Below are 26,485 nucleotides of genomic sequence, written 5' to 3'. Positions count from 1 at the left end.
TCTTTCTAACCTTTTATTTTATTTGTTAAGCACTTTTGAAATGCATCACCTGTAAGAAATATTCTCTATAAATAACATTTGATTAATTGATAAATATTGTGCTGAGGAGGACAGCAGTGGCTCTACACAATTATTTGTATTAATTGAACATCTAAAATTGACCAGAATATGCCCATTCTGTACTCTTCTAGTATGATGGTAGGCTCTGTGTTAAGTCTCATCAAATGACTTCCAGTGATATTGCCACATTGTGACCATTAAAGGCAATTGATAGCTCTGGGTTTGTTTCTCCTAAGCTAAGCATTGTTTCTCGTGTTCTCCTATTAGTGAGCTGTCACCACTCAGTGTTTGAATGTGCAGTCAATTATCTCTTTCTTAATCTACTTCATAGTCCCGAGGGTGGTCTAAGGCACTGCTTCTCAGTGCTAGAGGCATCACTACGGACCATGGTTCGATTCCAGGCTGTATCACTTCCGGCCATGATTGGGAGTCCCATAGGGCAGCGCACAATTGGCCCAGCGTCGTCCGGGTTTGGCCGTCATTGTAAATTAGAATTTGTTCTTAACTGACTTGCCTAGTTAAATAAAAATAGTCTTCCCATCTGGAACATCTTCCTTATAACTCAGTGCAGTTAAGCTCAATACAGTTACATATTGTAAACTATTCTGAATTGTAAATATCATACCTGTAATATGGTTATGTTAGCTTATGTTTTAAAATATTTTTGGTTATTGTTTAAAACATTGCCCTCGAAATACCTTGTATTGAAATAGTCATTTTGAAATGTGCTGTTTATTGTTTAAATTATTGCTCATTGTCTGTCCTTGCTGCTAGTGGTTTACCTGCCATATATAAGAGTTCCAGCGGGACATCTGAGATCCGCGTCATGATGCTCCGACTCCAGCTCCACTGGTCCTGATAATGCTCATGTGAGTTCGGGATCAGCCAACTGCAGTGAAGCTTTCGGCATTGACCTCTAAAACGTCATACTATGATAAAAGGTCAGCCTTACTTAGATATATCATTGTGGTGTGTTGACGATCATTTGCTTTTGCTAATAAGACAAACATACTTCCAAATGTAAGGCGATCCTAATAGTTGACTGGTCCGTGCATTCACAGAAGCAGCCTTTATCCAGTCTGCCATCCCGGAAGCAGAGGAATTTGGGGGTTGGGTTAGAGAAACATAGCAGCTCCGCGTGCGGTAGAGAAAGACCGCACGGATACAAACACTCACACCGCGTAACAAAATACCGAAGACGTGACCTCAAACTACACGGATACAACCACCATAAACATCGCTCCGGAATGGATAAGCGGCAAAGACAGTAGTCTCGGGTGGGACAGAGGGTGAGAAAGCAAGACCGCATCGCCTGTGTTTTTGAGTGTGCATTTATTTATTAAGTCCACTGCTCGCACAGGTGTACACCGATGACCGAGAAAGAATCAAACGACCTCGTGTATTATGGATAAGGTTATGCTGTTTGTAGCCTACACGACCCCCTTATTTCCTAGGCTAGGCTATTCCTTTGGCGAACTATGCGGGTTGGTCGGGATGTGCACTGCATGTGATGGGGAGAAATTTGAGGACATAGGCCAGACAACTAGACTAAAATATGTATTCGTGATGGTAGGCTTAACTACAGATAAAATCTCTGCCCGGCCAAACCGATAGCAATGTCGGAGAGGCAGGAGAAGGACCGGGCCCGTGAAAAATAATGGTGCGGCAGCGAGAATTCCGCTGCTCCATCCTCTCCTGTCAAATTGATGTTCCCTGTCATTGGTACAATGTGTCAATAGTTGATGTAGCCTCGTCATCACGGACGGGACGCCACTCTTGAGGATACTCCTCCGTTACTATGTCGCGTAGGCTATTGATAGCCTACAGCTAAAATGTACATATGGCTATCTCATTGACTTCATATCTATCAGTTTATAGCTATAACAGGATCAAATTATAGGCCTATGCTTTGTGAATGTGATTTGGAAAGGTGAGCTAACCCAACAATTTTCAGCTCCCATTCGAGTTGTCTCACCTAGGCTACTTCCATTCAAGCTCTACTTTACTAGGTCTAATGTAAACAGAATACTTATTGCTCTGTCTGTGTCTGATACATAGTCTATTGACTCTTTGCTCATGGAAGTGAGTCAGCCTGAGGAATTGCAACTCACTGAGAGTCCATGTGGTTATTTAAAGTCCTTTAGCTGCCCCTGAGGCAGTGGTTTGGTGTCACGATCCAGATGAACAGGAGAGGCAGTTCATTATGGAAGCCTCCTCTATTCAAATGTCAGCAGCCTGACAAGTTTGTTAGCGTGGCCCGGAGGTGAACTTGGACACACTGATCTGAGGCACTGGAATCCTCTGCGTTTATAGTCATTGAGGCTGGCAGGACACAGTGGGATACTGTACTGATACACTCGCTCTGTAATCTCATTGGGGAACGTTTGGTTGTCTCAGAAAATCCTTAGGACTGTTTTGTTTGATGTTTTTCTGAACAAAACATCTCCATACAGCAAGGCAGAAGGAGATGAATACTAAATTAGATTAATGGCTACAGAAAAAATGATGACCGAATGCAGACTTCACACTCACAGGAGAGTAACACGTTCTTTGGAAAGCTGTCTCCATTGTTGGAATGCTACAGTAGGACCAGTGTGAGGTGACCGAGGCTAAAGTGGAGGAGACAAGGCAATGTGTGAACACACACTGAGGTGATGACAGCATGGAAGAAGGAGAGAGCATTGTGCTATATCAGTCAGGCTCCCTGCTTAGTCATACGCTGAATATGGAATCATATCACACTCTGACCTCTTCTCGCCCTGCTGCTATCATACCGACCAGAATAACCTCAGGCTATGGATACACACAGAGAACTGGTTATAGCTGTTGTTTTACCACCAAATAACCTCTAACTTCGCTGTTTTGGTGGAGATCTCCACTGTCTATCAACTGGTTAGGGGTAGCTGTTGTCTGGGGCGATCAGAAGAAGAATGGACTATGAAATGTAGCTTTAATCTGCTGAGGTGAGGATGGAAGGTCCAGGGGGGTATAGTTGACACTGAACACCTGGTATAGTGAGTTCAGCCTGGTTTACTACTGCTCATTTGCAAGTGAATTCAATGGATTGGCTTTGTTCTGTAAGCAGTTACCATGCAAATGTTTAGGTGAGCAGCTCAGCGCTATGGTCAGAGTGGTTTTAGGATGGTTGTAGTTCTGAAGAATAGTGTGGACATGCAGTGTTCTAAGAGAGAAACTTAATCATTGTAAAGTGTTACCCGGCCAAATGAGTACCTCACTCACTCTCCCTAGCCTGGTACCCGGTCTGTTTGTGCTGTCCTGCCAACTCCTATGATCATTGTCAGTCCAAAGACCATAGCAGTTGGCAAGACGGCACAAACATATCTGGGACCAGGCTACAGTACATACTCACTGGCCTTGCCCGGATTCCGGGTAGAAGACTTCCTGTCCGAGTCCTGATAAGCCAGTAGGGTGAAGTTACCCCTAGATGCTGATCTTGTGTCAGTTTTGCATTTCCCCCACAAATTGTTAGAATTGGGAGAGGGGAAGCTGATCCTAGATCTTTACCGAGGGGAAACTTCACCCTGAAGCCCTGTTAACAGGAAGTCGTGCGGCATAGAGTTAATCAGAGGAGGTAAACATGGCTTCCTCCCAAATGGCACTCTATTCTCTATGTAGCACAGTACTTTCTACCTCGGCACATAGGGCTCTGGACTAAAGTAGTGCACCATATAGGGGATAGGGTGCCATTTGGGTCACAGGTCATGACTCCGGGTTCTCAGGAAGAGGAAAAGGAGGGAACATTCCACACATTCAGGAGTAGTGGGGCACTGGGAATGTGTTCGATGTCATAGACTGTAGTGATAGGGAACTAGGCTACATTATCATAGGGTCGCACAGAGGAACTTACATAGTATGGATCAACACTGATATGCCAGTAGCGCTAGTGGCCAATTCCAGTCATAGCAGAAAGGTTGACTGGAGTGAACAGCAAAATGATTTTGTTTACAGTCCTAGTGTAGTCTCTTTCATCAGCCGCTGTGAAAGCTATGAGTCTGGCATGAGACCAGTCATAGTGTAGTCTCTCATCAGCTGCTGTGAAAGCTATGAGTCTGGCACATGAGACTAGTCATAGTGTAGTCTCTCATCAGCTGCTGTGAAAGCTATGAGTCTGGCATGAGACCAGTCCTAGTGTAGTCTCTCATCAGCTGCTGTGAAAGCTATGAGTCTGGCACATGAGACTAGTCATAGTGTAGTCTCTCATCAGCTGCTGTGAAAGCTATGAGTCTGGCATGTGAGAGCAGTCATAGTGCACAGTTGTGTGACATGTTGAGAATAGCCATAGATGCTGACATCTGTTAGCTCCTAATAACAGACTAGGATTTCACATAGAAGGATAGACCAGGTTTGTGTAGTGTGTGTGTGTGTGTGTTTATTCAAGGTGGGGGACACACTTGCACACACGCCTACACTAACAGAGCCAAGTGTGTGAGTCAAGATGGTTGACGTGGCATAGGAAAACACTAACTGTGAGGTTTTGTTGCATGGCAGGGTTGACTTGTCGGGGTAAGAACACACTAATACTGTACAAACATCACAGTGTAACTTGAGTACAAATGTCTGTCACTGCCTTTAAATGAAAGCTCAACCTGTAAAAGAGTTAGCTTTGCTATGTATGACTATATACGTTGCCTTCAGAAACTATTCACAGCCCTCGATTTATGTTGTTATAGCCTGAATTAAAAATTAATAAAATAATATTTTTCACACCCATCTACACACAATAATAATGACAATGTGAGAACATGTTTTTAGAAATGTTAGGACATTTTAAGAGCTTTGCACACCTGGATTGTACAATATTTGCACATTATTCTTTAAAAAATTCTTCAAGCTCTGTCAAATTGGTTTGTTGATCATTTCTAGACAGCCATTTTCAATTCTTGCCATAGATTTTGAAGTAGATTTGAGTCAAAACTGTAACTAGGCCACATTGAAACATTCAATGTCGTCTTGGTAAGCAACTCCATTGTATATTTGACCTTGTGTTTTAGGATATTGTCCTGCTGAAAAGGTCATTTGTCTCCCAGTGTCTGTTGGAAAGCAGACTGAACCAGGTTTTCCCCTAGGATCTTGCCTGTGCTTAGCTCTATTTGTTTCTTTTCATACAAAAAAATCTAGATTCTCTGGTCTGATGAAACCAAGATTGAACTCTTTGGCCTGAATGCCAAGCGTCACGTCTGGAGGAAATCTGGCACCATCCCTACAGTGAAGCATGGTGGTGGCAGCATCATGCTGTGGGGATGTTTTTCAGTGGCAGGAGTCTGAAATATCACATTTATATATTCTTCATTTTACTTTTAGGTTGTGCGTATTGCACAACCTAAAAGTAAAATGAAGAATATATAAATGTGATATTTCAGTTTTTATTTTTAATAAATTAGCTAACATTTATAAAAAACAGTTTTTTGCTTTGTCATTATGGAGTATTGTGTATAGATGAGGGGAAAAGACAATTTAATACATTTTAGAATAAGGCTGTAACATAATGGAGAAAAGGTCAAGGGGTCTGAATACTTTCTGAAGGCACTCTATATATGATTTGTTCATTTGAATAGGTAAATGTCATACTGTAAAACACTAGTGCCCCATGTCCTCCATTCTGACCTGATTCTGTCTCTCCATACCTGTCCCCCTCTCTCACCTTTCCTCCTCCCCCCACCCCAGAGGATGGGCGCAGAGTCCTGGTGTCGGTGTAGATGTCTCTCGGTCGGCTCTTGCGACGCGCCTCCTCCAAGGCCTCGGACCTCCTGACCTTTAACCCAGGGTCGGCGGGTTCGCGGAATGGCTTGGACGGAGAGATCATCTTCTCCAAGAACAATGTGTGTGTGCACCCTGCCGAGCCCCTCCCGGGCCTGCCCGAACACCACCCAGGTACAGTATATAGCTGTCTAAGAGTCCCCTACATAAGGGTCCTATTCATTAGGGCACACCGTAACGAACGTCTTTGCAATGGAGAAAAGCATTTATCGGACAAGTTCAGGCAGTCCCTTCCTGTTTCAGTCCGTTTTCTTGCATTTGGTGCCTAGTACATACAACCCTGGGGTGTATTCAGTGAGCTGAACTATTCTGAACATCACAGAAATGTAATGAATAGCACTAACACGATTACCTATTCTACCTGACAATCATATTTGTTCTACACCATACATTTCTATCTGAATGTTCTGTAACATTACATCCTCCTGAACAGGCCACAGCTATGACTATAGCGTTCACCTATTCCTCTGCTGTTCTTCTCTTCCCAGTGTGTCCTATAGTGTCTCTCTCTCTTTCCACCATGTACCGATGAACTCTCACCTGAGAGATATGAGACTGTATGGTTCATTGTCTCTCACCTCTGCATTTCCTTGTTTGTTCATGAGTCAGATCTCCTTATTTCTTTTCAGGTTACTTCCTCTTTGCCTCACTTGTTTTGTGTCATACCTAGTAATGTTTCCATGTACAGTATGCCACTACTTTGTCACCTCTTCCATCATGGTATGGTATGTTAGCTATGGACAGTATATTTGTGTATCAACTTATTAAGGTTATAGATGTCTAATATATTATAGTTCTCAGGCCAAAATATTTTTCCCATGAACCAGAAGTCAGATTGACTCCAGATTTGGTATATCTATCTATCTGACTTCTGGTTCATAGGAAGAAGGTTTGTCCTGAGGAGAACTGACTGGGTTCTGGGATCCTTTTCTCTTAGTGTGATCTTCTCAAGTGACTTCGGTTCTTGTGTTTTCTTGTGTGTCCTCTTTCTCAACCTGTCTCCAATCCTCTGATGATATGATTTCATCAGGGTGAGTGTGTGTTCTCGTGTGTGTGTGTTGTTGTCTGTGTTCCTGTGTGTTTGTGGCCATGTTTCTCCATCTCTCTCATGACTCCCTTCTCTCCTCAGGGTACCTGTGTGTGCACATGGAGAAGGATGAGAGCCTGGGAACCACTCTGATCCTAACCTGGGTTCCCAACTCCCGCATCCAGAGACAGGACGAGGAGGCCCTGCGTTACATCACCCCAGAGAGCTCACCTGTCCGCAGGAACGCTCGGCGCAGGCCCCGCAGGTAGAGTGGGGGGAAGGGAACGTAATGGACTTCTGTAGCTGGTGATATTGCAATAACGGGTGTTATCGTGAAAACGACTTGTATCGCGGTAACAGGTTTTATCGTGATAATTGCTTGCATCGCGGTAACAGGTTTTATTGTGATAACTGCTTGCATCGCGGTAACAGGTTTTATTGTGATAACTGCTTGCATCGCGGTAACAGGTTTTATTGTGATAACTGCTTGCATCGCGGTAACAGGTTTTATTGTGATAACTGCTTGCATCGCGGTAACAGGTTTTATTGTGATAACTGCTTGCATCGCGGTAACAGGTTTTATTGTGATAACTGCTTGCATCGCGGTAACAGGTTTTATTGTGATAACTGCTTGTATCCTGACAACTGAGCCTGAACCTTTTGTAATATAGGTGAACACTGTTTCAGGATGGTGCTTAATTTCCATCTGGTCGAATTTCATCCTCTGAAAAAACATTTTACGGTAACGCTAATGTTAACCCTACCTGCAGGCCCCACTCCCGACACCCTCCTGCCCAGGAGGAAGATGAGGACCGGGAGGAGGAGGAGGAGAGGATTGGGAACGGAACTGGGATTGGAGGGGGCCTGGGTCTGGAGGCCAGCATAGAGCCCCCTCCTCCCCAGCAACAGCAGTCCCAGTCTGGGACGGATGAGGGGGATGAGCTGTCGGCTGACGAGGTGAGCAGGGACAGCACCATGGGCTCGGACTCAGACACCACCTTCTCCTCACCCTTCTGTCTGTCGCCCGTCAGCGAGTCCCTCTTTGAGAGCAGCGGCTCTGTGTTCCTGGACAACGAGAGCAGGTGAGCTGGGAGGGGATGGGCTTGTGTGTGTGGATAATACAGACCTTGGTTCATATTGTAATTTAAATCCTTTCAAATACTTTATCAGGGCTTTGAGTTTACATGTTATCATTAAACCAATAGAAAAAATCAGGCTAATGCAAATAAAAGTATTTCAAAGATTTCAGTATTTGAATGCAGGTCTGTTGTGTGCACGTATTTGTTTGTGACTTGTGTTAGACATGGATATGAATGGGGTGTTTTGGTGAGTTATTATCAGTTGGATTTTGTGTGAATTATCTATGCAAGTTAGCTATTGATATGCAGGGCACAAATGGAGCTGTAGTTTCCATGGTATTTATAATTTATGTATGTATTGAATCCAGTCTGTCAGTTCAGACGCTGAATATTGGTGTCTTATCTCGCAGTGGAGACATATTGAAATAGTTTAAGCATATAAGCACATGACAGAAATGCTTTTCCAATTATTTGGGTAGAGAAGCATCCAACTTGTTAAATACATATTTGAAACTGAATGCCAACAAGAACCTGCAACCATTTGCATAAATATCCTATGGATATTTTAGGTAACTGGCGATTTGATCGTTTCCCCACCACTTTATAAAAGAGTTTTAAAAAGAGAGCGAGAGAGAGAGCAGCAGTGGTCGTCCGTGTTTAACGGCTATAACCTTGAATCATGTTGAACCTACACTCCAGATGCCAGTTTCTCACCTCGCAAGACAGAATTTCTCACCAGATCAAGGTAGTTGTAATAGGCCAAACCTACCACATGGTGGAGCCACAGAGAAGGGGATAAGTGTACTCTTACTGTCATTGGGGGAGGTTCACACTTCACACAGCATTTTTTAAAATTAAACCTTTATTTAACTAGGCAAGTCTGTAAATTAGAATTTGTTAACTATTACTGCCTCCCAAGGCTGGATGTGTCACTGTAGGAGAGAACGGGCTGTTAAAGCAGACAATTACAAGGTTACAAGGTTCTTATTGGCAACATGGGCCAAAACACACACATTGTCCTTCGCTAAATCGATTCAATTAAAGCCGCTTAGTTAGCAGTTAGGAGTTAGCAGTTAGCACACACATTCATTATGTGGTCCATGCAGGAATTCTACCAACACTCTGCTCCAACCAACTAAACCATCTGGACTAAACCACTATCATGTTGCTGTACTGACCTTATGGCCATTCTCCTTTATACATCCCTCAGAGGTCGTTTCCACACAGAGGTATTTGGCCAGAAACACAGCCCAGGATGAGGGAGTTTGAAGTGTGTGTTTGTCCATTTAACACTGTAAGTGCAGTTAGTGTGTGACTTGGCAGCTTTCTCTTGCACTGCCTCTAACCTTTTCTTCCTTTCTCTCTCTCTCTCTTTTTCTTTCTCTCTTTCACTCGTTCTCTCGCTCTCTCGCTCTCTCGCTCTCTCTCTCTCTTTATCCTTCGCTAATGTTTCTCTTTAACTCAATCTCCATTTTTTTTCTCCCTGTACTTCCTCTACCCTCTTCACCCCCTCTCCCTCCCTGGGTCTGTGTGAAACTCTCTTTGATTCCTCCCTGCTCCTGGGGTTGTTGTACTGGGCTGTGTGTCAACTGGGTGGATTAGAGGAATGGAGAGTGGTCTGGTCGGGGCCTACAGGCAGCAGCCAACCCCTCTGGAACAGCACAGCTCTCAGCTTTAATTGACACTGTTAAGGGGCCTGGGACTGGAAACATGTCACTAGGAATCATGCAGAGAGAAATAATCTGTGTGCAAGAAAGTGAGTGGGAAGAGGGAGTGTAAGAAAGTGAGAGAGTACATTATGTTGTTGTGTGGGAGAGACTGTGTATTGTAGCTTTGTGTGTGTGCATGCATGCATACGTGTTCCCAATGCTATTATTGTTTCACACTTTTGAAACTCATCTATATGGTTAAGCTATTATTGGCTCCAGTACAGCATCTATATGGCTCCAGTACAGCATCTATATGGCTCCAGTACAGCATCTATATGGCTCCAGTACAGCATCTATATGGCTCCAGTACAGCATCTATAGTTGAAGTCAGAAGTTTACAAACACTTAGGTTGAAGCCATTAAAACTCGTTTTTCAACCACTCCACAAATTTCTTGTTAATAAACTATAGTTTTGGCAAGTCGGTTAGGACAACTACTTTGTGCCTGACACAAGTAATTTTTCCAACAATTATTTACAGACAGATTATTTCACTTACAATTCCAGTGGGTCAGAAGTTTACATGCACTAAATTGACTGTGCCTTCAAACAGCTTGGAAATTTCCAAAAAATGTAATGGCTTTAGAAGCTTCTGATATGCTAATTGGCATAATTTGAGTCAATTAGAGGTGTACCTGTGGATTTATTTCAAGGCCTACCTTCAAACTCAGTGCCTCTTTGCTTGACATCATGGGAAAATCAAAAGAAATCAGCCAAGACCTCAGGAAAAAAATGGTAGAGCTCCACAAGTCTGGTTCATCCTTGGGAGCAATTTCCAAACGCCTGAAGGTACCGCGTTCACCTGTACAAACAATAGTACGCAAGTATAAACACCTTGGGACCACGCAGCCATCATACCGCTCAGGAAGGAGACGTGTTCTGTCTCCTTGAGATGAACGTACTTTGGTCCCAAAAGTGCAAATCAATCCCAGAACAACAGCAAAGGACCTTGTGAAGATGCTGGAGGAAACCGGTACAAAAGTATCTATATCCACAGTAAAACGAGTCCTATATCGACATAACCTGAAAGGCCGCTCAGCAAGGAAGAAGCCACTGCTCCAAAGCCAGACTACGGTTTGCAACTGAACATGGTGACAAAGATTGTACTTTTTGGAGAAATGTCCTCTTGTCTGATGAAACAAAAAAAGAACACCACCATCCCAACCGTGAAGCATGGGGGTGGCAGCATCATGTTGTGGGGGTGCATTGCTGCAGGAGGGACTGATGCACTTCACAAAATAGATGGCATCATGAGAAGGAAAATGATGTGGATATATTGAAGCAACATCTCAAGACATCAGTCAGGAAAGCAAGCATACTTCCAAAGTTGTGGAAAAATGTCTTAAGGGCAACAAAGTCAAGGTATTGGAGTGGCCATCACAAAGCCCTGACCTCAATGCTATAGAAAATTTGTGGGCAGAACCTGACTCAGTTACAACAGCGCTGTCAGGAGGAATGGGCCAAAATTCACCCAACTTATTGTGGGAAGCTTGTGGAAGGCTACCTGAAACATTTGACCCAAGTTCAACAATTTTAAAGGCAATGCTACCAAATACTAATTGAATGTGTGTAAACTTCTGACCCACCGGGAATGTGATGAAAGAAATAAAAGCTGAAATAAACAAGATCCTATCTGACCTAAGACAGGGAATTTTTACGGGGATTAAATGTCAGGAATTGTGAAAAACGTAGTTTAAATGTATTAGGCTAAGGTGTATGTAAACTTCCGTCTTCAACTATATATGGCTCCAGTACAGTATTCTAAACCACTGAATGTAGTGCGTCTGTAGGACAAAATTGCTATTTTTTTTCTTTAAAACTTTTAAATTCTTAATGTATCTCAAAAGTATTTTGCTGCCCTGTACAATTGTTAGAATCCTAAACATAGGTAATTAAATCATAGTGAATTTCCATGCAAATGTACAATAATATATTTATATAACAACATAAAACCTATTTTTAGCTCTCCTCCTTTCCCTGCCCTCCCCAGAGTTTTGATTAGATGTTGTGTTTATATTTTTGTTTAGTATAAAAACATGTCATGTGTTGGTCCCCTGTTTCATGAGCTGAAATATAAGATCTCAGAAATTTTCAATATGAACAAAAGCTTATTTCTCTCAAATTTTGTGCACAAATTTGCTTACATCCCTGTTAGTGAGCATTTCTCCTTTGTCAAGATAATCCATCCACCTGACAGGTGTGGCATATCAAGATGCTGATTAAATAGCATGATCATTACACAGGTGCACCTTATGCTGGGGAATTTTTTTCTTCACAAAACACATGTGAAGAACACATGTTTTGAGGGAGCATGCAATTGGCATGCTGACTGCAGGAATGTCCACCAGAGCTGTTGCTAGATAATTTAATGTTTATTTCTCTACCATAAGCCGCCTCCAACATTGTTTTAGAGAATTTGGCAGAGCCCAACCGGCTTCACAATCACAGACAACATGTAACCACGCCAGCCCAGGATCTCCACATCTGGCTTCTTCACCTGCGGGATCGTCTGAGACCAGCCACGCAGACAGCTGATGAAACTGTGGATTTGCACAACCGAAGAACTTCTGTACAACTGTCAGAAACCGTCTCAGGGAAGCTCATCTGCGTGCTGGTCGTTCTCACCAGGGGCTTGACCTGACTGCTGTTCACCAACTTCAGGGTGCAAATTCTCACCTTCGATGGCCACTGGTACGCTGGAGAAGTGTGCTCTTCATGGATTAATGCCAGTTTCAACTCTAACGGTCAGATGGCGTTGTGTGGGCGAGTGGTTTGCTGATGTCAATGTTGTGAAACCGAGTGTCTCGTGGTGAGGTTATGGTATGGGCAGACATAAGCTATGAACAAACACAATTACATTTTATCGATGGCAAGTTTGAATGCACAGAGATACCATGACGAGATCCTGAGGCCCATTGTCGTGCCATTCATCTGCCGCCATCACCTCATGTTTCAGCATGATAATGCACTGCCCCATGTCGCAAGGATCTATACACAATTCCTGGAAGCTGGAACCTGGACAACATTCCACAGGCCACATTCAACAGCCTGATCAACTCTATGTATGAAGATGTGTCGCGCTGCATGAAGCAAATGGTGGTCCCACCAGATACTGACTGGTATACTGATCCACGCCCCTACATTTTCTTTAAGGTATCTGTGACCAACTGATGCATTTCTGTAGTCCCAGTAATGTGAAATCCATTGATTAGGGCCTAATGAATTAGTTTCAATTGACTGATTTCCTCTTATGAACTGTAATTCAGTAAAATTGTTGAAATTGTTGCATATTTGTGTATTTCATTAGCTGTTGAAAAAGCAGCAGCCACACAACATAGAACATGACAACATGCAGAACACTAATAGATAAGAACACAAATGTAAAGCTACATTTAAAACATCTAAAGAAAACTGTTAGTGTGTGTCTCTTCACAGTCCGCGTTGTTCCTTGAGGTGTTTCATATTTCTTGCCTGAGTTACCATGTAGTCATTTTCCCAGTCTCTGTTCTTACTTGGGGACTGGGTTTTTGAGCTGTGATAACGGGCTGAAAAGACAACGTGGTACTTTCAACACATCAATATTTCTTACAACGATCGACAGTGATTCAGTCAATCTCTCGTCCACTCTGAGCCAGGAGTGGCTGATATGCATGTTATTGACATTGGCCCTCCATGTACATTTGAGGGCCAGACGTGCTGCTCTGTTCTGTGCCAGCTGCAGCTTTTCTAGGTATTTGTTTTGCCGCACCTGACTGGACAACTGTTTGGTTGCATGTGATGTAAAAACAAATCAGAGCATCTCTTTATCACAGACAGACCTCTCCCCATCTTTACAACAATGCAATCAATATGGTTTGCCCTTGACAGTTTACAATCTAATAGAACACCAAGAAGTATAGTCTCTTCTACTTGCTCAACAGCCACATCATTCATTGAGTTTAGGGACCATGGGGGTTGAGCCCCAGTCTCTGGTTCTCAGGGTGACGCCAGAGCTCTGTCCCTAGGGTAGAGCATCACGTAGGTGGGGAGCTTGTAGCTGTAGCTCCCCTGACGAGGGACATGCCATTAAAACAGCTTTTCCATCAAAACATGCTGTTGACATATACTGAGTGTACTAAACATTAAGAACACCTTCCTAATATTGAGTTGCACCCCCCCCCCCCCCCCACACTACTTTTTGCCCTCAGAACAGCCTCAATTTGTCAGGGTATGGACTCTACAAGGTGTCAAGCGTTCCACAGGGATGCTGGCCCATGTTGACTCCAATGCTTCCCACAGTCGACAAATTGGCTGGATGTCATTTGGGTGGTGGACCATTCTAGATACCCGCCGGAAACTGTTGTGCATGAAAAACCCAGCACCGTTGCAGTTCTTGGCACTTAATTATTTTGTCTTGCCCATTCACCCTCTGAATGCCACACATACACAATCCACGTCTCAATTGTCTCCGAGCTTAAAAATCCTTCTTTAACCTGTTTCTTTCCATTCATCTACACTGATTGTAGTGGATTTCACAAGTGACATCAATAAGGGATCATAACTTTCACCTGGATTCAGTCTATGTCATGGAAAGAGCAGGTGTTAATGTTTTGTCCACTCAGTGCATAGTCTGTGTATAACACTGTATACATAGGCTATAGTGTAGTCGCTATAGAGAACAGCATCAGCTACTAGTGTGAATATTTAGCATTAGCTAATTGAGATCCACTGATGAGGTAGATTGCATTTAAAACCTCTTCGTAGGCACCCACTGTTATGTTACTGTAAGCTATCTTCACTTCATTGATTAAGTAGACGACATTTAAAACAGGTCCATGTTCAACACCTTCTGTTGATGCTGATTAGTTAACTGGAAAGCCCATAGAGACAGATAGCTTAGCAATATCTCTGACAGTTACAGTAGTTAGCATGTAGCGCAGTTTAAATATTCCTTTATTGAGGCAATGTTTTAATCAATCAAATGTTGTCAGGTTTTATTCAAGCAGACCATTAAGTGTGAGACTTTTGGTTTCTGTATGTTCTCTCAGCACCTCAATGTAATACAATAGGCCTATGACGCAAACCTGGGTTCAAATACTTTTAAAAATCATTTCAAATTCTTCTGCCGGGCTTGATTGAGATTTCCTGTTGCAATGGAACCGATAGACAAGTCCAAAATCTGCAACGCCCGTTCACCGGGCACTCCAGACAGATTTCAAATAGTTTTTGAACCCAGGTCTGCTATGACTAGGTTTATATTGAGGCAGAGAGAATCTCCCCACTCCTCTGTGCTGTAGTGTCCCAGGACTGGGACCTTGTTCATGATTTGATACATGATCCAGAGGGCAGTGAATCTGACCAATGAGGTGAGACCTTGCTGTCTCGATGGATCTCACATTATTTTCCCATATACAGGTATGTGACAACCCGAGACATGATCAATTCACTACCATTGATTTAGTTTGAAACTGACCAGCTCTGGCTCCTCTCATGGGACCAATAGGCTGTTTGTATTTATTATGGACTTAGAGAAATACTGTTCCATCGGCATACAAGGAAACAGCATTTACATGTGAATGTTTTCCATATGATTGACTTGTGTTTACTGGCCCTATTTGCAATTAATACGTCACTGTGCTTCTCAGGTCTGGCTCTCCGAGACTTGTCATGGGGTGTGTTTTGGTTGTTAATTGTTTGATTTACCCCCTTACCCAGGTGTGTGTGTGTGTGTAACGCAGTAGAGGAACCCCCAGCTCGGGTTACAGTGCCGGGGAAACAAACAGTGGCCGTGGGGGAATGACTGGGGAAATTGGAAGGCAGACGCTGTGATGTGTGTGTGTGTACAGTTTCTGTTGTGTGCACTGTGTGTGTGATGTGCGTGGTTCCCCCCCTGCACAGTAACCGCCATGCATTCTTCTCTGTCCCATGGTCTAAGCCAGAACAATCCCAGGACATAAAACAAGGAACCACAACAGGGCAGTAAAATAGACTCCTGATATTCAACACTAGTCACAAACAGTACATGTTTGTACAAACAGTACCCTGTTTGCCATATCTATGCTTATGTGTTGTTAGAATTACATCTGTGTGCAATGCAATGATTCTCCAAAATCATGGTCCCATCAGTTTCCCTTAGACGCTGATCTAAGGTCTGTTTTGCATTGAGCCAGTAATAGTTGTGGGTGTAAGTTAATCTGATCCTATAACCAACTCAACTTCTCCCCCCTCATTTTCTCAGGGAGCTGTGCGACGAGTCCATGACCCATTCGGCTAGCTCCGCCTCCAGCCTGGACAGCCACGCTCCCTCTGAGAACAACAGCCAATCGCAGGGCATGCGGTGGGAGGAACAGCAGAAGGTGCTGGCGTTGGAGCAGCTGGGGGGAGTGTTCCGGGTCGACCTGGGTCACATGAGGTCGCTCCGCCTCTTCTTCAGGTCAGCCAGGGGTCATGTGGGGTCATGTTGTCTGGATACTTTAAGACCTCAGGAACTTTACTCTCATAACAACTCACCTGCATACAGTTGTGGTGTTTGGCCTGTGAGGGTAAAGGGGAGGATTATCATTGTCCAACGATTACAAAAATGAAAAGTCACTTCAGAAACTGGGCCTATATGTATGTAAAAAATGACTGTATTTGACAATCCAGGAAATGTTTCTGAAATTCTTCTCCAACTGAGAGTTTGCTGTATATGTTATAAGCCATGTTTTAGCAGTGCAGTAACATTGTATGTGTCTCTCTTTCAGCCAGTGTTTCTGTATGTTTGAATGCTATGTTGTGATTCCAGTGATGATGCGTGTAATAGTGGTCAGCTGGTGATCGCCAGCAGGGAGAGCCAGTATAAGGTCCTCCACTTCCACCACGCAGGTCTGGACAAGCTGGCTGAGGTCTTCCAACAGTGGAAGTGCTGCAGAGAGACGCAGCTCAAAGACCAGGTGAGGCATGTTAGCATTGGGGCTAGATATCATGTTCCTACAGTGTTAGCATTGGGGCTAGATATCATGTTCCTACAGTGTTAGCATTGGGGCTAGATATCATGTTCCTACAGTGTTAGCATTGGGGCTAGATATCATGTTCCTACAGTGTTAGCATTGTGGCTAGATACCATGTTATTTCAGTGTTAGCATAATGGCTAGTTCCTTGATATCTCTCGCTCTCTGCCCCACACCCATCTGTCTCGCTCCCTCTCTTCCCCCCACCTATCGATCTCTCTTTCTCCTCCCTCTCTCTTCCAGGTAGTGGATGAGAAGTCATGTATGCAGTTCTCCATCCGGAGGCCCACCCTGCCGTCCTCTGAGACCCACCCGGAGGAACGTCTGTACCGCCGCCTGGACGTCACCACCTGGCTCCGACACCTCAACCACAACGGACAGGTGGAGGAGGAGTACAAGCTACGCAAGGTGAGTGTGTAGCTGGGATAAGACCTTGGAAGACTGACAAACTTGCTTACATTTGTATACGATCACGTGTCTCTATTATGCATGGGAATATTTGAACAGATTTCTTAACTAAAAATGACATGGAGCTGATTTCCTGGTGTCTTATGTCAATTTTTTTTTTTTTTTTTTGAAAATTCTCCCAATAAATGGGGTGCCAAATAAAACCACCACAGCACTAATTTGGCCAGTTGGGGAACCCTGGTGTAGTTACTGTAAATAACATTGTTGAATTCTAGACTTCTACTACCCAGGCTGATCATGTCCTCTCTGTCCCCCCCCTCAGGCCATCTTCTTTGGGGGCATTGACCCATCCATCCGCGGGGAGGTGTGGCCCTTCTTACTGCACTACTACAGCTGTGACTCCTCCTCCCAGGAGAGAGAGGCCTGGAGACTGCAGAAACGCTCTGAGTACCACCACATCCAGCAGAGGAGGTAGGTGGCTGGGGGGTTTACTATAACTAATGGCTCTCCATCCAGGGGAGCTGCACACTGCTGCTGACCGTACGTGTGTGTGTGGGTGGGGGGGGGGTTCTATTGTGTTGTTTTCGATGAAAGAAGGACATTCATAACAATGGTACATACAGTATGTGGTTAATTTATACAAAGGAATAAGGTGGCACCAAGCCATATCCTGCTAACTGTTACACACACACACACACACACCTTGTGGTTTCACTTTGCAAATGGAGCAATCAATAGACACAATTACAGAACGTTGTTATGGGAGTGCTGGGTGTAAATTAACAGGCCTCCTGGGTAAAAACATGTAATCGCTGATCAAATCATATTCTCATATTCTACTCTCATATTCTATCAATATGCTCGAAATGCACGCACACACCACGCATGCACACACACCACGCACGCACACACACCACGCACGCACGCACACACCACACACACACTAAAAGAGAGTAAAGGGTTCAACCAGTCATTTATTTGAACCTCCCAGCGTTACTTGTCTGTCTGTCCCTAATCCTTTTTCTTTTTCAATACATTTACATTTGACATTTGAGTCATTTAGCAGACGCTTGTCTAGAGCCACTTTCAGGAGCAATTCGAGTTAAGTGCCTTGATCCAGGGCACATTGGCAGATGTTTCACCTAGTCGGCTTGGATATTCGAACCAGCGACCATTTGGTTAATGGCCGTTTGCTCTTAACCGCTAGGCTACCTAAGCTTCCACACAGTGTGCATGTTTGCACAGGTGTGATGCACGAGTGCACAGAATTGATATGATAATTGTCTGGTCTTCAGCGGAATGGCGTATTAACCTTTAGATTACATCAGAAAATGTCATCCAAACCAGCCAATTAGACGCTCTCTTCCTCCTGTGATGTGATGAGGCTGATGGAAAAACACTTGACTGAGCCTCCGGGGGCCATTGGCTCATCATTAAGACCCTGGAACTACAGTCTCGGCCTTCTAAAGGTGGTGGCACCGGTAACACTCTACTTAAAGCCTGCAGATATGATGCATTATGATACAGGTATAATAACTGATTAGACTTGTCATGAACATGTATGACACCCTTATAATCATCTGTTTGTGATCCTGACTAACGACCAGCCCCTGTTAATTAAATCAATTAGTTCTGTATGGAAATAAAACATTACATTATTTATATAAGTCACATTTTGAAGAATCAATTATTGCTTGTTTGATTTGATGTTCTGTGCTGTAGCCAGTACTGTTGAAGATGTTAAACATGGATGATCCTGCTGGAGAGGAGAGAGATGTCAGTATATACCTGTTCTGAACAAACACTGGAGGAGGAGAGGGTTGTGGAGAGTTGATTCAGTTTGCTCATCTATTTTCTACAAGGTCTGGTGTCTCTGTGGTCTTACATGTTAATGTTGAGTTACACGATTAGGGGATTCTGGTAGCAGGACCAGGTACAGCTGCTGACAGTTCTCCAGAAAGGGAAGAAGAGGGAGAGTGAGGCATGGAGGTAGAGAGGGGACAAGGGACTGGGAGAGAGGGATCAAGGGACTGGGAGAGAGAAGGGAGTGAGGGAGGAGACGCCGAGGGAGAGGCAGACAAACACAGACCCAGAAAGTAAACAGTTGCGTGAAGTTGCATCAGGCCCAGTGTTATTGTTCCTGGCGGGGCTCAATGGAAAACAAATAGTGTTAATGAAATCCCCTCTGCTCTGCTCGTTAGGGTAGGGGTCAGGTCCTCCGTGTTCAGGTTCTCAGCCAGAGAGTGATGGGAGGGGGTTAGGGTTAGATCATAGGTTGTTTAAGTGGTTTACATTGCCCCAACATCCTCACCCTACCCTTTTCCTGACATCCTATCAAGGGTTAAATTAAAAGTACATTTTTGAAGTTGAGTAACTGCCCTTAAGTTTGGTTGACATTAGTGCGTAGCCCCAGTATTTAACCCAGTAAAAACCCCTGTCTGTCCCTGCCATGCCCAGGTTGTCTATGAGTCCTGAGGAGCACAGTGACTTCTGGAGGAAGGTTCAGTTCACCGTGGATAAGGACGTGGTGAGAACAGACCGCAGCAACCACTTCTTCAGGGGAGAGAACAACCCCAATGTGGAGATCATGAGGTCAGGACAGATGGCTCTGTCTGGGTATTTCCCTCTCTTCTCTCTTCTCTTACACTTTCTCTCCCCTACCACTTGTCTTTCCTCTCATCTCTATCCATATCCTTCCCTCTGTCACTCTTTATTCTACATTTCACTCTCTCCTCTCTTACCACTCTTTTCTCCTCCCTTTCTTCCTCACCTTTTCCATTTCTCATCTTTCCTATCCCATAGTCCAGTGCACAGGAGGTAATATTGTACATGAATATCATATTCTGAACCCTGGGGGAAGCTAGCTAATGACTTTCATGCTTTATTGACTCCCAGTAAGTTGTTAGAGCACTAGTTCTGATGCATACTTACAGCTAATAGCTTCCTAAATGAAGGAGCTAAAGGCTTTCAAAACCAGGCTGTTAAGTGACTCATGGCTGGTTCTCGGTATTGGTAAAAGTAACTGGGTCAAGTAGAGTAGGGGTGGGGGAGGTTAGAACTCTCATGTATTATTATGGACCAATATTGTCTCACCACTTTTCATATTTGTCTTATTCATTCGCTTACTCTGTTTTAATGCCATAGTGTTGTTTAGCTTTAAGTTCCTCTGTGTCCACATCACTAAGGACTGATCATGGTCCACACACTCCAACACAGTCGTGAAGGCACAACAACACCTCTTCCCCCTCAGGAGGCTGAAAAGATTTGGCAGGGACCCTCGGATCGTTATAAAGTTCAACAGCTGCACCATTGAGAGCATCTTGACTGGCTGCATCACCGCTTTGTTTGGCAACAGCTTGGCATCCGACCGCAAGGCTCTACAGAGGGTAGTGTGTACGGCCCAGTACATCACTGGGGCCGAGCTTCCTGCCATTAAGGACCTCTATACTAGGCGGTGTCAAAGGAAGGCCCTAAAAATGATCAGACTCCAGCCACCCACGTCATAGACTGTTCTCTTTGCTACCGAACGGAAAGCGGTACCAATGCACCAAGTCTGGAACCAACAGGACCCTGAACAGCTTCTACCCCCAAGCTATAAGACTGCTAAATAGTTAGTCCGGGTGGCTATTGGTTAACTGTTTAACTATCTTCATTGACCCTTTTTGCCTTAACGTTTTTGACTAACTGCATACACTGCTGTGACTGTTTATTATCTATCCTGTTACCTAGTCACTTTATAGGGCCCTACCTATATGTACATATCTACCTCAATGACCTCGTACCCCTGTACATGGACTCTGTACTGGTACCTCGTGTATATAGCCAAGCTATCATTACTCATTGTGTATTTATCTCTCTGAATAGTTAGGATGAGAAGTAAGCATTTCACTGTTGGTCTACACCTGTTTACAAAGCATGTGAAAAATACAATTTGATTTGGTCTAAATTGATTGTTTTAACGACAGTGTCTAAACATCTATACGACCTGTTGGTTAGGGTGATGGGTTAGTATGACTTTGTATGTAAAACTTTATGTATGACTTAGTATGAGGTAATATGTATGACTTAGTATGAGGCGACTATGATCTCTTGATATTGTCTGTGGTGGTGTTCCTCCCTTCCTCCAGGTGTGTGCTGCTGAACTACGCGGTGTTCAACCCAGAGATGGGCTACTGCCAGGGCATGTCTGACCTGGTGGCCCCCCTGCTGACCGAGGTGCAGGATGAGAGTGACACGTTCTGGTGCTTCGTAGGCCTGATGGAGAACACCATCTTCATCAGCTCTCCCCGCGACGAGGACATGGAGAGACAACTGGTAAGGGGACAGAGAAAGTGTCTTTCTCTCTTTTTATTACACACACTTTTCTCTCGCTATCTGTGATTCTCGTGTTTTATTTTGTGTGTGTGTGTGGTGTTACATTCATATCCACATTAGTGCCCTAACCATCTCTCTCTCCCGCGTTCCAGATGTACCTGAGGGAGCTGTTGCGTCTGATGCTGCCCCGGTTCCACCAGCACCTGACCCAGCTGGGGGAGGACGGCCTACAGCTGCTGTTCTGTCACCGCTGGCTCCTACTCTGCTTCAAACGGGAGTTCCCCGACACAGAGGCCCTGCGTATGTGGGAGGCCTGCTGGGCACACTACCAGGTACCCAAGTTTACATCAGCATACGCACAGCAACATCATGTTGTACATGGCATTGGTGTACACGGAGCAACATCATCATGTTGTACATGGCATTGGTGTACACAGAGCAACATTATCATGTTGTACGTGGAATTGGTATACATAGAACAATACAAACACACAACATTAGCATACATACACCAATATCAAACAATGTGTATTAGCAACTGTGTGTAACAATGTTAGGAGTTTATAGCCTGCCATAGGTATAACCATCATTCATACAACACACTAGTTATGGAGATTAGAGTTGGATGTAGACACAACCAGACACACAAACTGTACTGTAGGCAGGCTCTCCACAGTCCAGTATAAATGTACTTTGTCAATAACACGCTATCGCTCCCTCAGACGGACTACTTCCATCTGTTTGCGTGTGTGGCCATCATCGTGCTGTACGGTGATGACGTGACGGAGCAGCAGTTAGCCACCGACCAGATGTTGCTCCACTTCAGTAACCTCTCCATGCACATGAACGGGGAGCTGGTGCTGCGCAAGGTAACGTTAGCCTTAGCATGACGATGCGTTACTCCATCCAAGGCTGGGCCACTTTTCCTCATGCTATGCTAGGCTATACTAGCATGTTATGCAACGCTAGCATTTTACCCTCTAGTTAGCATACTATGGTGGCTGTTTAATTCTTAACTCATCCCCTCAGTGTACACTCATCGCCTGCGCCGAAGGGATTTAAAAGGAATGGCGTTTGTAATACAACAAAGCATAATAGTCCTTGTTGCTCCCCAGCCCTCAAGGAGTCTTGAAATACTTGCTGTGATCCTGCCATGTTGAGGATTTCTGAGTCATGGCCGGTAGTGTCTCTGTCTTCTCCTCATGTTTATGGATGCCATGTTGAGGATTTCTGAGTCATGGCCGGTAGTGTGTCTCTGTCTTCTCCTCGTGTTTATGGATGCCATGTTGAGGATTTCTGAGTCATGGCCGGTAGTGTGTGTCTGTCTTCTCATGTTTATGGATGCCATGTTAGTAGTGCTGCTGCAGCAGCAACAGCACATTTTAGCATGCAGGTGTTAGGACTGTTATAGAACCCCTATCAGGTTTGATGTGTCTGAACAGCTCAGCCCTATTTAGTTTAAATTAGATCACGTTAATTGATTTTGGCTGTGTTAGATCATGTTCTTCCACGTCTGAAGGAGCTATTGATTTAGTCAAATGTTATTCAAATCTCCATGATACTAAGTGTGATACTGTTAGCTGTTTTGTAAGTCTTGAGGTATAGCTTCTTCGCTGCCTTCTGTTTCCTCCTTTCTACGTGTTTTCCTCGTGTTTAACCTTTCTCTCATTCACTGCCACTCCTCTCCTCCAGTCCCTTGTTCTCTCACATGCTCTCTTTCTCTCCATTCCTTGACTCTCTCTTACGTTCTCTCTCTTCCTTTCTCTCTCCCACCCTTCCTACTACCAGGCCCGTAGTCTGCTCTACCAGTTCCGTCTGTTACCCAGAATCCCGTGCAGCCTCCATGACCTGTGTAAGCTGTGCGGTCCAGGGATGTGGGACAGTCGCTACATCCCGGCCGTGGAGTGTTCTGGGGAGCACCCCGACTCCCAGAGCTGCCCCTATGGAGGCACAGCCACCCCCCAGCCCTCAGCCTCCCCGTCACCCTCACCCTCCCCCTCACCCAACCCCACCCCACTCCCCGAGGGCAAGAGAGGCTCCAAGACCAGAGACATCTTCATGTTTCGGAAGCAGTCCTGAGTTTAAATAGGGGGGAGGGAGACAATGGTGCTAACTATAACTTTTGAGTAGATCAGAAGCTGCAGTACCACTTTTCTGCCACTAGGATTCCCAACATACTGTATGTGCTTCTCTCTGATACTTCTCTTCACGCTCTCCCCCTTTTCACAATCCCCATCTTATTAAAAGGATTTTCCACCTGATCCTTTTGTCCGATGTGACATGGAACACTGCCTTATAAGAATGTATATTTATTTGGAACATTCAGTACCACAGACACTTGGCACTACGTTTCCCATGAAGAAGCTGCTGCTCTGCTATTGGAGGAGATTGGACAATCATCACTCTGTTGGACTGTAACCTTTCAGGGTCCACACTGTGGTCTAAGGTTGCTGGACTGGATTCAATGTGACTCCAACGGTCAAATACTGACTTGAAGGGGAATTGTCGAGATTTGAACTCCATTGAAAGGTTTTCATATGCTCACAATGGAATGTTTGTGTGAATAATGGAATGATATATTATCTCAGCATATTGCAATCAGGCTCAAGCCTATTAACACGACACACGTATAAACCTCCATCAACCAAGAGAGGCAAGCTGTCATTTCAACTGTCACTAAGTTAGATATTGTTACTTTTCAAATCATATTTTTTTTCTGTTCCCTTCAAAGAGGGAGTGTGTGTATTTGTGGGTTTGCGATTACAATATTTAGCAATATAGTACGATTATATCCTTGCATGAGCAACCCTTTAAGGATAAAGGGCACAACCTGTTTAGCGAATAACACAAAGCGCAAAACAGAGGTGTGTGTGTGTATATAGGAAACTGTTTCCACAACAAGTTTTCTACAAACATCCTTATCAGACTCCTGTTCAGAAACCTGCTCATTTATTCTTACATTATCAGATGACACTGCCTGTCAGGCTGAAGGAAGGTGGGATTTCATTTATCTTTGATAAGAGGGGATATGAATAAATATGGCATCTATCAAAGCAATAGGGATTAATAAATAAAAAGTTAGACTAGATGTAGAGCTTAAATATGTGATGGTTGTGGATATCCCACCACTACCAGTCAGTGTACAGTTTGGTCAGCTAGCTACATATCGAATATGAGATCATGTGTTTAAGTTTACTTTAAGTTTGTTTTTGTTAAATGTCAGATAGGGCGGTTGTGTAAAAGCTCAGTGTTTTTGTTTTTCCATATCTAGAAACACATTGACCTCCACCTTGACCTCCAAGTGAATGAACACCACCATCGTTGTCACTGCACTAAACAATATTATAATTCATTAGATTTGTACAGCACAGCTTCCATCAAATACAATGAAATCTCAAGGTTCTTCACCTGCACAAACCAAGTGAATTTGTCCATATGAATGTATCCACTTTGTTACTTTCTATTCTCTTGACTGTTTATTTCACGTGTGTGTGTAAACAGCAGTGACCTCCCAACATCTGGTAATGAGTTGGGGAGCAGTCACCAATAGGCCTCCACTGACTGATCTCCTCAATTACACAACACATCATCACAGAGCGGGTGAAAGAAAACCAACCAAAGAGGAATGGCAGCTCTGTACCCAACCTGCTCCAAATACTATTTGAAATCATTTAAAATGGTTTATTTGTGGTTGAGCGAGCTTGCCTGGCTGAGTAATGGGCCAATAGATTAGTCCCAAAAGGCAGGCAGATGACACCAAAAGCTTAAAGTATTTAAAGATTGTAATTATTTAATTAAAATGTATTTCTCAGAGAACTATCAAGGCCTATCAAGTGAAGTGTTGAGATCTGCATGTTTCCTGTAATCTGTGAGTTGTCACGGTGGTGAGGGTTCTGGGGGTGGGTGTTAGAGTGCCACTCCTGGGGGAAAAACATCTTCAAATTGCCACTAAAAGGTAACATTAGGATCTTCAAGCTGCTTCCCCTCTCTCTCCTGCTCAACATGCAGTCTCTGCAAATGACATGCATTACTGGCCCCTGCGTCCATTAGTCATCTGTGGCTGCTGCTCGCTGAAAAAGCCTGGAGATTTAGAAGATTGTACCAACCACTTTATAAAGGGCTAACCGATGGATGGTAACGTGGTTTGGAAAATAATTGGGTGGCAAGGCAGCGGGGCTTTGTGTGTGTGTTTTATTTACTTGCTTATCTCGATTCTTCATCTCTTTCCATGGACTGTTTATCTCACGTTGAAACTGTTTCTGAACGTGAGTCACTGTAACATGTCTTTGGGTTTAGTTATATTTCAAAATGTTTGTGACCGAGTTATCACTGAATGTGGAGTTCTATAAGGTTCTATAATAATACACAGGCCACTGATGAGGGCCTACTGTGGTCCTATGCTGTAGTGTAGTCAACACATACAAGACTGGCTTTCACATGCTGCAGGGCCGTGGTGAAGGCAGAAACGTTGGTGATTTCAAATAAATGGTGTAAATGGAACTTATTTTTCACATACTTTTCTCTCTGCATTCTGACCTTGAACTTAAGCATGAGGAAATGCATGTGCCAGCCAGCTCTTCATTTGGGAGGAGATCACATAAATGGCGGTCTGGCAGAGGTGTGTCTACAGATACTCTACTTGATTTCTGACCTTCCCTAATAACTTCCACACCGTTATGCTATTGTTCCATGAAGTAGGATTTGTGATTATTCCCTAAACATAAATGTGTGTAAAATCACTGTTTTTAAATCTAATGGTGGGTTCTGAAATGGAGACAATTATCCACTGATTGTACAAAACATTAGGAACATGACTCAATTTGTCAGAGCATGGACAACAAGGTGTCAAACCTTCCACAGGGATCCTGGCCCGTGTTGACTCCAATGCTTCCCACAGTTGTGTCAAGTTGGCTGGATGTTCTTTGGGTGGTTGACCATTCTCTATACACACAGGAAGTGGTTGAGTGTGAAAAACACAGCAGTGTTGCAGTTTTTGACACACTCAAACGGTTGCCCTGGCACCTACTACCATACCCTGCTCAAAGGCACTTAAATATTTGTTCTTGGCCATTCACCCTCTGAATGGCACACATTACACATGTCCATGTCTCAAGGCTTAAACATCCTTATTTAACCTGTCTCCT

The 26,485-nt window shown here is 44.0% G+C and overlaps 1 protein-coding gene across 1 annotated transcript; it reads left to right on the top strand.

Moving 5' to 3' along the window:
• Positions 1-1,004: 1,004 nt before the first annotated feature.
• Positions 1,005-25,841, top strand: LOC139398620 (TBC1 domain family member 16-like). The gene is made up of 13 exons (XM_071144551.1): positions 1,005-1,349; positions 5,746-5,952; positions 6,968-7,130; positions 7,636-7,947; positions 15,869-16,063; positions 16,415-16,562; positions 16,863-17,027; positions 17,350-17,498; positions 19,485-19,619; positions 21,155-21,341; positions 21,494-21,673; positions 22,064-22,210; positions 23,130-25,841. Exons 2-13 carry the CDS (start codon positions 5,778-5,780, stop codon positions 23,418-23,420), a joined length of 2,247 nt encoding a protein of 748 aa, XP_071000652.1. The 5' UTR covers positions 1,005-1,349; positions 5,746-5,777; the 3' UTR covers positions 23,421-25,841.
• Positions 25,842-26,485: the final 644 nt, after the last annotated feature.

This window comes from Oncorhynchus clarkii, unplaced genomic scaffold (assembly GCF_045791955.1).
Source record: "Oncorhynchus clarkii lewisi isolate Uvic-CL-2024 unplaced genomic scaffold, UVic_Ocla_1.0 unplaced_contig_714_pilon_pilon, whole genome shotgun sequence".
Lineage (NCBI taxonomy): Eukaryota > Metazoa > Chordata > Actinopteri > Salmoniformes > Salmonidae > Oncorhynchus > Oncorhynchus clarkii.
The sequence above is the reverse complement of the archived record's forward strand: the minus strand, read 5'-3'. Positions and strand labels throughout refer to the sequence as shown.